Source organism: Mastigoproctus giganteus, chromosome 14 (assembly GCF_048544385.1).
Source record: "Mastigoproctus giganteus isolate SK-2022 chromosome 14, ASM4854438v1, whole genome shotgun sequence".
In the NCBI taxonomy this organism is placed as follows: domain Eukaryota; kingdom Metazoa; phylum Arthropoda; class Arachnida; order Uropygi; family Thelyphonidae; genus Mastigoproctus; species Mastigoproctus giganteus.
Window position 1 is genome coordinate 97,616,749 of NC_143588.1, and position 14,486 is coordinate 97,631,234.

Below are 14,486 nucleotides of genomic sequence, written 5' to 3' on the forward strand. Positions count from 1 at the left end.
TTATTATTTATCACTTATTAACAACAGCTTTGAAAAACAAAATATTACTTTTTTATGGAAAAATCAGTTATATAACATTCGTGCGATCTCTTTACTCTAAATGAATATAAAATTTTATCTCACTCCCTCCTTCCGTTTTTTGTGTTAATTAATTTGCAATTGGCCCGTATGTTTTCATTCAATTTCTTGTTACTTATATTCATTGCATTACATTTATAAAATTCAGAACTGCGTCAATAATTGCAGGCCGATAATTGTAAGCCAATAATAATTGTATACTGGGGGTAGGGTGGGGCTCTCGTGAGCTCCTTATTAAATTATTTGGAATTATTCAAGCCTCTTGTTTAAAAGCTTTTATTAGAGGTATTTTGTTGGGCATTAGTAGTAGTAGTAGTAGTAGTAGTAGTGGCACTTGATGCAAGAAAGCAAGTGTAGGAGCTTATGCAGCATCAGCCAAAAAAAAAAAAAAAAAAAAATCACACCATTCCCTCCAATTGCCTGTCCAGTTCCTCCTTAAATTTATTCAACCTATCAACTTCCACAACGACAGATGGAAGTTTGTTCCAGCAATTAACCACCCGCTGGCTAAAGGCAAATTTCCGCACATCTATTCTACATCTATCCTTTCTTAATTTGAACTTATGTCCCCGTAGGTTCGTATTCTGAACAAGTGGGAGGATCCCATCAGAATTCAGCGTGCTCAACCCATTCAAGGCCTTATAGACCTCAATCAGATCACCGCGCAGGTGCCTAGTCTCCAGCCACTGCAATTTGCAGAAGTTAAGCCTCTCTTGGTAAGAGGATCCCTTCATTCCCCTCACCAATCGTGTTGCTCTTCTCTGTACACGCTCAAGCAAATCTACATCCTTCCTAAAATGAGGAAGGATGTAGATTTTCCAATTATAGCAAAATTGGTTATTATAATGTCTTCTGGTGGGCACGAAGCAAAAATAAGGGAAGGGGGGAATTCCCCGAGGGATTCCAGTCGTAGTTTGGCCTTCAGTGCCAATTACAGGTAAAAAAAGAAAAGCGCTACCTGATGGTCAAGGTAGCAAATGTACATGTTTACTTTCAGAATGGTTGTAATTTTAGGAAACTTTGATAAATGTTGATAAGAAAACATGCATATTTTGTTTTTGGTGTATGGGGTGAGAACTATGTTAATATCATAATAAAATGATATTATCTGTTTTACAGGTAAATTTAATTTTGTATCCAGCTCTTTGGTGTGTTTACGTAGCTGCACAAAATTATCGAGTTCATGAACGGGCTCCTCCTAGGAATTACAATTATGATAGGAGGAATTATGATCCAAACATTGCAAGCAGGAATTCATATTCCCGTAATTTAGGTGATACGAACTGGAATTTCAGGTATAATGTTGACATTTCGGAAAAAACGGAAGACTACATTGGAGACAGTAGATGTAGAGGGTTTGTTACTTATACGTTCCCTCGGAGTGTAACCGTGAAGACACATGTAGGAGCTATTGATGGAAGATATGTATATTTATGTGATGGGCCGGGTGTTGCTGAAGTGGATCGTCCGATGAACTCAGGCCTTGTAAAGATTTATAAAAATATAACATCATTTCTTGGCATTCCATACGCTCGACCACCAACTAAAGAAAATGGACTACGCTTCAAGGTAAATAAAATTGATTAAGGGAGGGAAGAGAAAAAAGTCAATTCGGTATAATCAATATAGCATTTATTTTAAGTTTGTTTTTAAGATTTTTGCTGTTTTAGAACACAAAAGCTCTTAGATTTTGATAGCGACTTCTATTACCATGGATTTTTTTATACTATTTCCACTCGTTCATCCTCTTGGAAAGTATGTTCAGCTTATGGGAGGCGGAAAGGGGACAGTTTCCTGATAACTGGAGGGGCGGATTCTCGAATGTAAGTTTGTACTGTTTGTCGTGAATTAACGAGGGTGAAAATAAACTTTTCATAAAATTCCTTAATTTTTCCATCAAGAAAATTGTTAATTAGTAATAGCTTTCATTAACAGAGATTTTATATATTCTGTTTTACATTAAACGAGAATTTAGATATTATGTAACCCTCTGAAAAATATTTATAATATAGTATTTATTTGCCATAAAAATTTCCCACTTTTAGAATTTTGAGAAGCCCAGAGAGTCTTTTGTGCATGATCTATATTTCGCTCAAAATCATGTTGAAAATTTACATCAAGTTCTCACGCAGTTTAGCTTTTGGAATCCGAAATAATGGAATTACTAGTTAAAAGGGTAATGCAGGATCATCTGGAGAGGCATGCAGTTATATTGCAATCACAACATGGGTTTGTTAAGGGGCAGTCTTGTGTAACCGATCTGATAGGTTACTATGATGTAGTGACCAAGGAACTGGATGCAAAAAATAACTTTGACATCATATACTTGAATTTCAGGAAGGCTTTTAATACTGTTGTACATAAAACACTGCTGTGCAAACTGGAGCAATGTGGTATTAAGGACAGGTTACTGCTATGGATGGTTAAGGGGAAAAATAAAGGGATGGTTAAGTGGAAAAAGACAGAGTGGTTATTAGTGGGCACTACTTTTTTTTTTTTTTTTTTTTTTTTTTTGGTAGTTGTTGGTGCATAGGCTTCTGTGGCCATAATGCACCTCCCAAGGTTTTTGCAGTACTTTGATCCAAGCCCAAGGCGGGAATCAAACCTGCGACCTTTGGGTTGCCAGGCAAGCACTTTACCTACCCGGCTAGCCGGGTGGGCTTGGGCACTACTCTTTGTGAACTAATGTTATTAGTGAAGTTTCCCAGAGTCCAGTGCTGGGCCCATTGTTGTTTTCAATATTTATCAGTGATATTGATGAAGGTATATCAGGCTTTATATCTGGGTTTGCAGATGATACAAATATTGGCAGGGTTGTTAATGACACTCATCAGGTGAGCTACTGCAACAAGAACTAGGAAAATTGGGTCAATGAGCTGAGAAATGGCAGTTGAAGTTTAACATTGATAAAAATGCAAGGTACTGTGCATGAGTAGCAGTAACCCCACAGTAACGTATCAACTGTGTGGTACTACACTCAGGATAGTGGAGAATGAAAAAGACCTTGGAGTAATTGTGCAGTCAGACATGAAATTCTCTGAGCAGTGCAGACATGCTGCCAGGACAGCCCATGGGGGTTTTGTCAATGATATACAGAAACTTTGCTAGCAGGGATAAGGAGGTGATTATCCCTTTGTATAAGGCCATGGTTAGGCCACATCTTGAGTACTGTGTACAGGCCTGGAGTCCTCACTTTAGGAAGGCTGTAGATCTGCTGGAATGAGTGCAGAGAAGGGCAGCCAAACTGGTGAAGGGAACAAAAGGGTTCTCTTACCTAGAAAGGCTTCAAAACTGCAAATTGTGGCATCTCGAGACTGGGCACCTATCTTTCCATCTATTATATATTTGTGCTGATATAATCTTGTAGTATTTACTCTATTACAAATAAAAATAATAATTCAATGAAAATAACTAGTGTTACAAGAAAATTGTATTTTTTGATATCGGTATTCAAATAAAAAAAACAAAGTTGGCAGCCTTTGGTCAGATTGTTATACTCAGGGATCGACAAATTTGGCAACTAAAATATCTGACCTAGCAAGTGGTATTTTACAACAGTAAATAAGTGATATTTTACAACAGTAAAACATCACTTATCAGGCCAGTCTTGTTACTGTGAGATGAATTGCTGTTTTTTGTTTTATGATTTTTGTGGTTTGTACCTTGTATTGACATGATTTCTGAAATACAGTTTGATTAACTCTTAGTACAATCACTAGACTATTAAAATCATTCTGTCATTGAATGAATATTATTGGTTGAAGAAATGTAATGAATAATAATAGTTTTTATGAATAATAAACCAATTACATAAAGCTTTTGTTGGGACAGCCTGAAAACTGAAGATACAGCAGAGCATGTTGTAATTAGTTTTTTGTTTCAACTTTTTTTTTTTTTTCTGCTACAACAATTTCTTATTCAAATTATTTAAATCCTAAAAGCAATAAAGTATTAAGTGAAGTCTAGATTTTCAGAATTAGACTAATTGCACTGTGAACCTTGCAATAGATATGTAACTTTTGCCAATCATTTCAAATGCAAGGATCGCTGAAGTCGTAAGGCCAACCATCATTTTGGTCGACCTTATGGAGGTGGAGGAGAAAAGTTACTTATATTTCTGAATAGCCATTGATAACTTTTTTTAATATGCAAGTGTTTCCCCAAATGCTTTACCTGGCATCTTTTTGTGGGTGGTGCCTACGTCACGAATTTGTTGAGGCCTGGTTATAGCCATCAGTGGCTATACACCTTTTGCAGTGTGATTGGCAGAGCTCTGGTAGATCCCAGTATTCAGAAGATTATCATGCCACCATATAGCAATATTTCTTATTTAGATTTTGTTTTATGATCAAATACTGATGATAGAATTTACTAAGTGTGAAATCCCTATGATAGTGTAGTGGGTTTGCTAATTGTCACTCATATTGAAGTCTAGTTTGAATTATATTGGTAACTGCAAGAATTCTCCAAGGCTTCCTGGGTTGAAGCTGCAATTTTCTGATCTCAGCTGGGGGAATAGGGTTTTCCCTTATGAGTTATATTTTAGCCTGAATGAAAATCAGCCTAAGAACATAATTGGACAAATATAACACATAATAAAAGATCCCGGATAATATCAGAGGAACCGGTGCAACATGATAGTTCTCTGAGCAGTGCAGATGGGCTACAAGAGTAGCTCATGGTGTCTTGTCAATGATATACAGGAATTTTTCTGGCAGGGATAAGGAGGTGATTATTCCCTTGTATAAGGCAATGGTCAGGCCACACCTTGAGTACTGTATACAGGTCTGGAGGCCTCATTTCAAGAAGGATGTAGAGCTGCTGGAATGGGTACAGAGAAGAGCAACAAGATTAGTGAATGGAACAAAGGGTTGCTCTTACAAAGAAAGGCTTAAGTTTTGTAAATAACAGTGTCTGGAGACTAGGCACCGGCGAGGTGATCTGATAGATGTGTATAAAGCGTTGAATGGTTTGAGCATGCTCAATGCTGATGGGATTCTTCCTCTTGCTTAGAATAATCACCTGAGAGGGCATAAATTCAAATTGAGGAAAGACAGATGTAGGATAGATGTGCGGAAATTTGCCTTTAGCCAGCGGGTAGTTGGTTGGTTGGTGGAACAGACTTCCATCCCTTGTTCTCGAAGTTGATAGCCTAAATAAATTTAAGGCTCAGCTGGACAGGTATTTTGAACGAACGGAGGGGTGAAGTGGAAGTTTTTTTTTTTTTTTTGGCTGATGCTGCATAAGCTTGCTTTCTGCATCATATGCCTCTACTAATGCTAATGATCTAGGTTAATATGATCAAAAATTATAGTAAAATTATGGAAATTGTTTATTATTATTACTACCTTTATGTTTTCATATACTGTGTTTTCTTTTATCTTCATACTTTTCAGGCTAACATCTAAAACAGGATTACACACACACACACACACACACACACACAACACACAATTTGTAAGGTGAACAGGACTGAGACTGTCCCAGATAACAGAAGTCTCAGGAAACCCATCCTTTCATCTTTAATAGTGGCTTGGAGTTCATTTATATATATACAGTATTTATTATTACTAACCACAATAAAAATGTTTAAAGAAGAGTAATTTTAAAAAGCATTAGCAGAGGCATATGATGCAAGGAAGCAAGCTTATATAGCATCAGCCAAAAAAAAAAAAAAAAAAAAAAAAACCCTTCCCATTTCACCGACCCGTTCACTCCAAATGTTTGTCTAGTTCTGCCTTGATTAAACAAAATACAGTACCAGTAATATAGATGTATGTATAAAATGTCCAGTATATGTAGTCGGCACTGAATTAATAAATTTTTAATTTTACTCTTTTTTGTGGCATTTAAGAAAAGTTTAAAACCAAAGTTCCAAATGAATCACTTGATAAGTTTACTATTTTTTTTTAAAAATTAAGTACAAAGTATTCCAGTTTGTTAAACATTTCAAAAAGAGTTTTTGGGCTATTAAGAGGGTCATTCCATGTCAAAGTTTGAGCATATTGTGAATTAATTGTAGCATCTAAATGTCAGAATTGATATGAACTTGTGTATAATGGGTGCATGTATTGGATCAACTTTTGACAAATGTATTTTGTTGTCAAATACTAGCATTGTAGTTCATATTTATCAATTCAAATTCTGGTTGAGAGTGACGTGACTGCCCACACACTGTTGAATAAACATTCCCAAGGCCATCACTATTGACTGATGTGAAATTTTTCTCTATGGATTAATCGTACATTCTTTTAACCTTTATTATTATTTATTTATTTTTTTAGTTTTAGCCAGCTGGCTCAATTAACAGAAACATCAGATGATAAAAACTCCAGTTAATTGTAGTCTTGCTGCATATATATATATATATATATATATATATATATATATATATATATATGTGTGTGTGTGTGTAAATAAAAGAATTTCTGGTTGTTGAAATGAGGATTTCTTTGCTCTCTTTCCTGTATGGGAGTATTTTAGGAATGTAGGAAAAAAACTAGTAAAGGCTCAGATGCTTATTTTACAATACAAAATGGAAGTAAATTTCTGATACCTAATCAAAATATTGCAAGAAACATATTCCACCTTTAGAAGATGGTGACAATTTTCTGCTACAGCTGCTACAAAAAAAGAATATTCAGGTAGCAGTATAAATAAAGGCCTCCGTAGCTGTGTGGTCAGGAGCGGGAGTGCAATAGCACATGCTCCTTGAGTAGACTGGGGTTCAAGCCCCTGACTGCTAAATATGGTTGATCTGCCAACCCGCACTGGACCAGTGTGTCAGATTATGGTCCATTTCCCTCAAATGAATTGTTGAGGAGGCTTCCATCCTGCAGTGGGTTGATAATGGCTGCAGTTTTATAGCAATACAAGCTTGGAACACAAAATAAACTTACATATCAATGTCCAGATGCATTCATATTTTGTAACTAATAATTTAAAGAATTTAATAACTGTCTGAAATGTGTCAAATAACTGTATGAATTGCTGAATAACTATATTGACCAATTCATTTGTTTGTTTTTTAAATGAAATCCAAATGGATTGCATGATATCCATCCAGATTTCATGGTAATTGTTGTAAGAAAAGAAATAAATGAGGATCCTGTAATTAAGATTTCAATAAAATGCTTGAATTTTATTACATCTAAAACAAGGAATTTTTTTAAAGTTTTTAACTATACTCTTTATCCTATTTAAATTTTAAATGTATTAATGTAGTATGGTAAATATTACATATATTTAAGATGGTACTGAATATTATGTTATGGTGGTACTTAACATCACTTTATTTTCTGTTTCTTAATGTTGTTTTTTTTTTTTTTTTTTTTTTTTTAGCCCCCTGAAGCTATGCCATCTTGGGGAGTTATACGTGCTTGGAAATATAAACCTGCTTGTCCACAATATGTAAAATATTATGGAATTGAAAATGGAGTAAATGAAATATCTGAGGACTGTCTATATCTCAATGTGTTTTCTCCATATGTAAGAAAATTTACACAGAATTGAGATGATTATTTTAACAAATTTATTATGAAATAAATTCAAACTTTTATTTAATAGTCACATTAAATACAAAATTGTTTTGTATGCATGTATAATATATAAACATGAACTTTCAGTTAATGATTAGAATACTGAATGTTTAATTTTTGCATATAATTAGAATGCTCATATCATTAAAACCACTGTTTTCTGCTCATTTTAGACAGAATCAAGCCTTCCAGATGAGAAGCGTTATGCAGTGATGATATATATTCATGGGGGTTTCTGGGACCATGGAAGCTCTAATACTTTCCCAGCTTACATGTTATCAGCTTCTCAGGAGGTGGTGGTTGTTACTTTTAACTATCGTCTTGGAGCATTAGGTATGGGTAACAAAAATGTTATCATAGTTTTTTTTTTTTTTTTTGAATATATAACTGAACTGACATTTCTCTGATACTGTAATTGTTAACTGGGGTACTGTGCACTTCCTAAGGTGCTGTTGCCAGTTTACGAAATACTCTATTCAAGCTGATGGAAATTGCACTAGAGATGTGCCACCAATAGTGTTTTTCACTCCAAGGGGAACCTTAACTGACAAAAGCTTGAGAATCAAACTTGTCTGATTGCTCTAATATATGAGCATTTTTAGAGAAAAGTTTGAAATTAAGCCTATAAGTGTCAGTTATTTCTCTCTTTTTTTTTTTTTTTTTTTTTGGTGGGGGGTTCATAGATTTTTCTTCATAAGTGGTTATGGCTAAGCTACTTCCTTCTAGATCATTTCTCAACTGTGATCACAATTTAGTTGTCTGTTTCATTCTTAGTTATTTTGGAAAAAAAAATAAATAATTTTTTATTTTAAAAATTAGCTTATTACTAACGCTGATTCAAAGTTAAGTATTTAATGATAATTTAATTATTGGCAGAAAATGATTTCAGGCTTTTTAAGTATATTAGATTACCTTTTAATGCAATTCAAAAAGTACATGTTAAATTTTGAGTTCAAACAGCAGTAAAGACTCTTCAGATATCTTGGATGTGCTTAATTGGATTTTGATTCATACACAAATTGAAGGAGATATCCTTAATTATAAGAGAATCACAATTTGGTTTTGTTAAGGAATGATCTTGTCTGATTAATCTGATAAATTATTTTGAGCTGAGCTCTGATGTTGGAAGTGTTCCATGGTAGGGCAGATTTGAAATTTTTTTTCAGGGTTGGCAACTGATTGGAAGAAAATTAATGCTGAAAGCAAAAGCCATATTTGTTGATATATTTATGCCTAGGAATGTTAGAGATCAGGGTTATTCCCAATAATGTGTTCTTATTTGAGTGACTTCTGAATGTTATATATGATGAGTATTGGATCAATAGATTCCCTTTTTAGCAAAAATAAGATAGGACAGTGCTTTAAAAAAAATTAAAGTTTTTCCCCCATTACCTAGAGATCAGAATTTAAGTAACTGGTAATGGATATTTCATTTGTGGCCTTTGTGGAGCAGGCTTTGTCGAAGTAGAATATAGTGTATTGTCATCAGCAAAACTATGAATTTATAGTTAATGAGTGAAGGTCATTAATATAAAGGGGAAAAAGAACAGAACTTTGGACTCTCCCAGTGTTTTGTTCTTTTGCTTGCTCTCTTCCTTCTTTTCACATTGACAAACCCTACTCATCACAAATGAAGACAGGGAGGGAGAGGGAGCATGCCATCTGCCATTGCTCAGAGTAAGTAGTCTAGGCGCCTCCGTAGCCAGGTGGGAAGGAGAAGCAGTGCGTAACACACGTTTCTTGATTAGACCGGGGTTCGATCCCGTCACCACCAAATATGGAGGATGCGGAAAGGTCAGGGAATGACCACCGCATATTCCCGGAGCAATATGGCCTTAGTTGCTAATGCTCCTAAAAACAACAAAAGTAAGTAGTCTGAAAAGAAACTGGCTAATTGAGTTATAAAAATCAGATGACAGATCATAAAATGCAAGCTTTCTTAGAAAGCCTTTATGTCATACCTAACTGAAAGCAATAGAAATGTCAAGAACAATTGCTTAACTTTCTCTAAACTTTTCCATGGAATTTGTTCACACTGACCAATGTAAACCAAAATATTGCCAGTGCATCAGCACTGTTGAAATCTATATTAGTGACTGTTAACTAGATGGAAGGGGTGGAGATAGTGAAGAACACATAGTTGATGGATTTTTCACTTACTTGGAGGGAGTTGAGATAAGTGATTGAATGATAATTGCAAGGGAGAGGTTTTGGCACCCTTAGGAAAGTCTATGGAAAGTTAGTTATGTTTCTCAGCAATGAACAGACACTCAGTAAAATGTCCAAAATTCAGTAATCCAAGTCAGTAATCCCTTTGGACTAGGGTTTGTGCTCAAGTCCCTTGTTTAATTTTTGATGATTATTTGAGCCTCTTTTTAAAAAAAATTACTTTGATAAAATCTAACAGAATACTTTAACATTGATAACCCTTAACTGAAATTCTCAAGTGAGCCTCTTGTTAACAAACTGGCAGTACACCCTTGCCTTGGATTAATGATTCAGTACACATTAAAAAAAAAAAAATGCTCAAATTGTCAGTACACTAAATACTACACTGTATGACAAGACAAAGACACTTAGCATTAGTAAAGGCACATAATGCACGAAAGCAAGCTTATATAGCTTGCTTTCAGTGAAAAAACAATAATCCCCTTCTCATTTCGCTCCAAATGTTTGTCTAGTTCTGCCTTGAATCCGTTTAAGCTATCAACTTCTACAACGACAGATGGAAGTTTGTTCCAGCAATCAATGACCCACTGGCTGAAGGCAAACCTCTGCACATCTATCCTACAACTGTCTTTCCTCAATTTGAATTTATGCCCTCTCAGGCGATTATTCTGAAAAAGAGAAAGAATCCCATCAGCATTGAGCATGCTCAAACCATTCAAGACTGTATACACCTCAATCAGATCACCTTTCAAGTGCCTAGTCTCCAGACACTGTAATTTGCAAAACTTAAGCCTTTCTTCTTAAGAGCAACCCTTTATTCCATTCACTAATCTTGTTATCCCTTTCTGTACACGTTCCAGCAGCTCTATATCATTCTTAAATTGAGGCCTCCATACCTGTATACAGTACCCTTGATATACAAGGGGATATCACCTCCTTATCCCTGCTAGAAAAATTCCTGTATATCATTGACAAGACACCCTGAGCTACTCTTGCAGACCGCCATTAGCCAGTGAGTAGTTAGTTGGTGGAACAGACTTCCATCACATGTTGTTGAAGTTGATAGTCGAAACAAATTTAAGGCTCAGCTGGACAGGTATTTCGAACGAATGGAGGGGTGAAATGGGAGTGGTGTTGTTTTTTTTTTTTTTTTGTTTGTTTTTTTGTGGCTGATGCTGAATAAGCTTGCTTTCTTGCATCATATGCCTCTACTAATGCTAATGTCTGCACTGCTCAGAAAACTTCATATCTGCCTGCACAATTACCCCCAGGTCCTTTTCATTCTCTACCACTGTCAGTGTAGTACCACACAGTTGATACGTTACCCTGGGGTTACTGCTTCCCATATGCAATACTTTACATTTGTCAATGTTAAACTTCAGTTGCCACCTCTCAGCCACTCTGCTCAACTTTTCTAGATCCTGTTGTAGCAGCGTACTGTCATTAACAACCCTGCTGACCTTCGTATCATCTGCAAACATGGATATTAAGCCTGATATACCACCATCAATATCATTAATAAATACAGAAAACAACAATGGATCCAACACTGAACCCTGGGGGACTCCACTAATATCATTAGTCCACGAAGAGCAGTGTCTATTGATTACCACTCTCTGTCTTCTCCCACTCAACCATCCCTTTGTCCATAGCAGAAATTTGCCTTCGGTGCCACACTGCTCCAATTTGTGCAGCAGTCGTCCATGTGCAACAGTATCAAAAGCTTTCTAAGATCTAAATATATGATATCAAAATTATTCTTTGCATACAGTTCCTTTGTGACCATATCATAGTATCCAATCAGATTGGTCAGACAAGACTTCCCTTTAACAAACCCATGCTGTGTCTGAGCTATAACTGAAGTGTTGTCTAGATGATCCTGCAGTGCTTTTTTAACCAGTGTCAACGTTAATTCCTCTGGAACAGAAGTTAAACTAACAGGTCTGTAATTACTTGTGTTGCCCTTTGATGCTCCTTAGTGAATTGGGGTCACATTTGCACATCTCCAGTCCGTGGGAACCTCCCCCGAGTCCAAGGATGCTCTCATAATTATGGCTAAGGGTTTGCTTAGTTGCTTTGCCACCTCCTTTAATATAACTGGATAGATCCCATCCACCCCAGGTGCCTTTCTTATGTTTATCTTCAACAATTTCTCCTCCACTTTGCTCTCAGTTATTACAAAATTATCTAGCTCACTGCCAGAGTTTAATTCACCTCTGGCATTCCCCTTCCTGAATAACTTCTCATGTGTGAATGTAGTTGCAAAATACTCATTTAATTTGTTAGCCACCTGAGCAGTATCATCAACGGTTGAACCATCGATGTCAAGTGGACCAATCTGATTCCTCCCCTACCTCCTAAAGTTTACATAAGTAAATAACTCCTTGCTGTTTTTCTTTCCATCCTTTGCCAAAGATTTCTCGTAATCTGCCTTTGCCTGCCTAACCTCCTTTGTGACATGGTTACAGACCAGCTTATATCTATCTTAGGCTTCCATGTCACCTGTTAATTTATATGTATTCCATACATTTTTCTTCTCTACCACATGTCTCATTAGTTCATCTGACCTGCATTTAGGCCTAAACCTTGAACAGTATTTCTTAGTTGGTATGAAAAGCCTTGTAGCTTCCAAGATTAATTCTTTTAATGCTTCCCAATTTGAATTTGCTGTTGGTAACATCATCAGTTGGTCCCGCCGCATAGAATTTAAATACTGTCTCAGACCAGCGTAATCACCTTTGCGAAAGCAAAAACTCTTCCCTTTATCCCTGATAGTAGTTACCTCTTTGAGTAAATCTCATTTCAGCACACTGTAATCACTGCCACCTAGTGATTCCTTTATCTGCAGATTCTTAATGCATGACAAATCACTACTGATAATCAGATGAAGAGTATTACTCCCTCTAGTTTCCTCCGGAACATGCTGCTGTAGAAAACAATCATTTAATAAATCCACAAAAGCCTTGCTGTGTGAGTGACCAACCCACAAATTCCAGTCAATATCTGGGAAATTAAAATCCCCCATTATAAGGTACTCTGGTATCCCAACAACATCTGCCTTTGTTTTGACCAACACCTCAAATTCATCAAATTTATTTACCAAACTCCTTGCATTGGTGTACACGCAAGTATACATGCACCTGTTCCTATTCTTAGCTACCCTAACACAGCCGATGTATTTACTTGTTCTACAATGACTCCCAGCAGTCTCTGGAATTGCCTGCACCATGTTTTCCAGGCTGTTGCTCATTCCAGTAGAAGCAGTGCAAGAATCACTTCCACCTCTGCCAGCAGCTACTGTTAATCTTTTAGTCTGTGTATCCTCCCAAGCTAGCAGGTTTTACCAACCCAATTAACACTGCCTTGATAGCATCAGCAAATATTCTTGCACCCTTTCTATTTAAGTGTATCCCATCCCTGTAGAAGCAGTCTCTCCTGTAGAAGCACAGACCAGGCTGAAAAAAATTCTACCTCTTGAGCCTTGCACAATCTCTCCAGTGCCAAATTGAATGACAGGGCTCTCATCATATACTCCCTCCTATTGTGTCTGTGCAGAATTGCAGACACTTTCAAATTCAGCCCTAACTCACGGCTTTTTTTTCAACGTTGACCTGTACTTGTTAAGTAATTCCGTCAGTTTTCTACTCTTAATATCATTAGTGTTGACGTGTACAATAATATCAACTTTTGTGCCCTTGAAAGATGATATCTGCTCTACAGCATCATCATCAACCTTTGCCCCTGGCAGACATACCCTGGTTCTGTTCCATCTATCCTTTTTGCACAATATGTTCCCTGTTTCCCTGACAATTGAGTCACCAACAATAACTAATATAATAACTAATTCCTTTGGGGCCAGCCCATTCTGCCTTGGGGGTTGCTGCTGTGTTGCGTGATGTTCAAATGCAAGCTTTGGCATTGATGTGGGCAGCCGAGAGCTTGATGGGACCGTCAATTTAAATCTTTCGAGGGCATCCACCCACAAGCTCTGATATAGGTCAGACGCTGAGTTGGTGCCTGATTTCCTCACACTCTTTACATCATGCACACACAAAGACATTCCCTTGACAATATCATGTCCTGTTCCTGATTGATCCACAAACATCAAACAAGCAGTACATTTCGAAAGGCTGTGATTCAGGGGACAACTGCCCCCTCCTAAGTTCTCCCCTGAGCCACAGCACTCCCATTAGCTTGAGCCTTTTGCTTTGCTGCTCTGCTCTGAGTTATGATTTCAATTCAATTTCAATACAAAAATATAACCCTAAATTTATATCCCAATGCAGTTATAACACTATATATATATATATATATATATATATATATATATTCAGTATCAAGTATTATCTCAGAGTTACGTTATCTGACTTTCGTATCTCCTGTCAAGTTATATGTATTAATTTATAATGTTACATTTGTAAAATCTAGGTTGTTATATGTATTTAGTTCAAAAAGTATAATTTAATTGACAATGAAATTTAATAAGATTAATAAATTTTATTGATTAATTGATAATACAGGTGATTCCCGCTTAACGCTGATAATTCGTTCCAGAAAAACTGAGCCATAATCCCATAATGTAACATATGTATTTGTGAGTTGCAGTCTATACCACCGTGACTCACAAATAATAAATGGTAGTGAAAAGATGTCAAATGTTGGTCAAAATATTTAATATTAAAAATCTGTACATATAAAATA

The 14,486-nt window shown here is 36.2% G+C and overlaps 1 protein-coding gene across 1 annotated transcript in view; it reads left to right on the top strand.

The window, feature by feature from the left end:
• Positions 1-14,486, top strand: part of LOC150075418 (uncharacterized) — a 114,070-nt gene that overhangs the window by 48,195 nt on the left and 51,389 nt on the right. Inside the window, exons 4-6 of the mRNA XM_090388482.1 lie at positions 1,198-1,647; positions 7,420-7,566; positions 7,790-7,949. Coding sequence (XP_090244608.1) covers positions 1,198-1,647; positions 7,420-7,566; positions 7,790-7,949 — 757 coding nt within the window. The remainder of the gene's footprint in view (positions 1-1,197; positions 1,648-7,419; positions 7,567-7,789; positions 7,950-14,486) is intronic.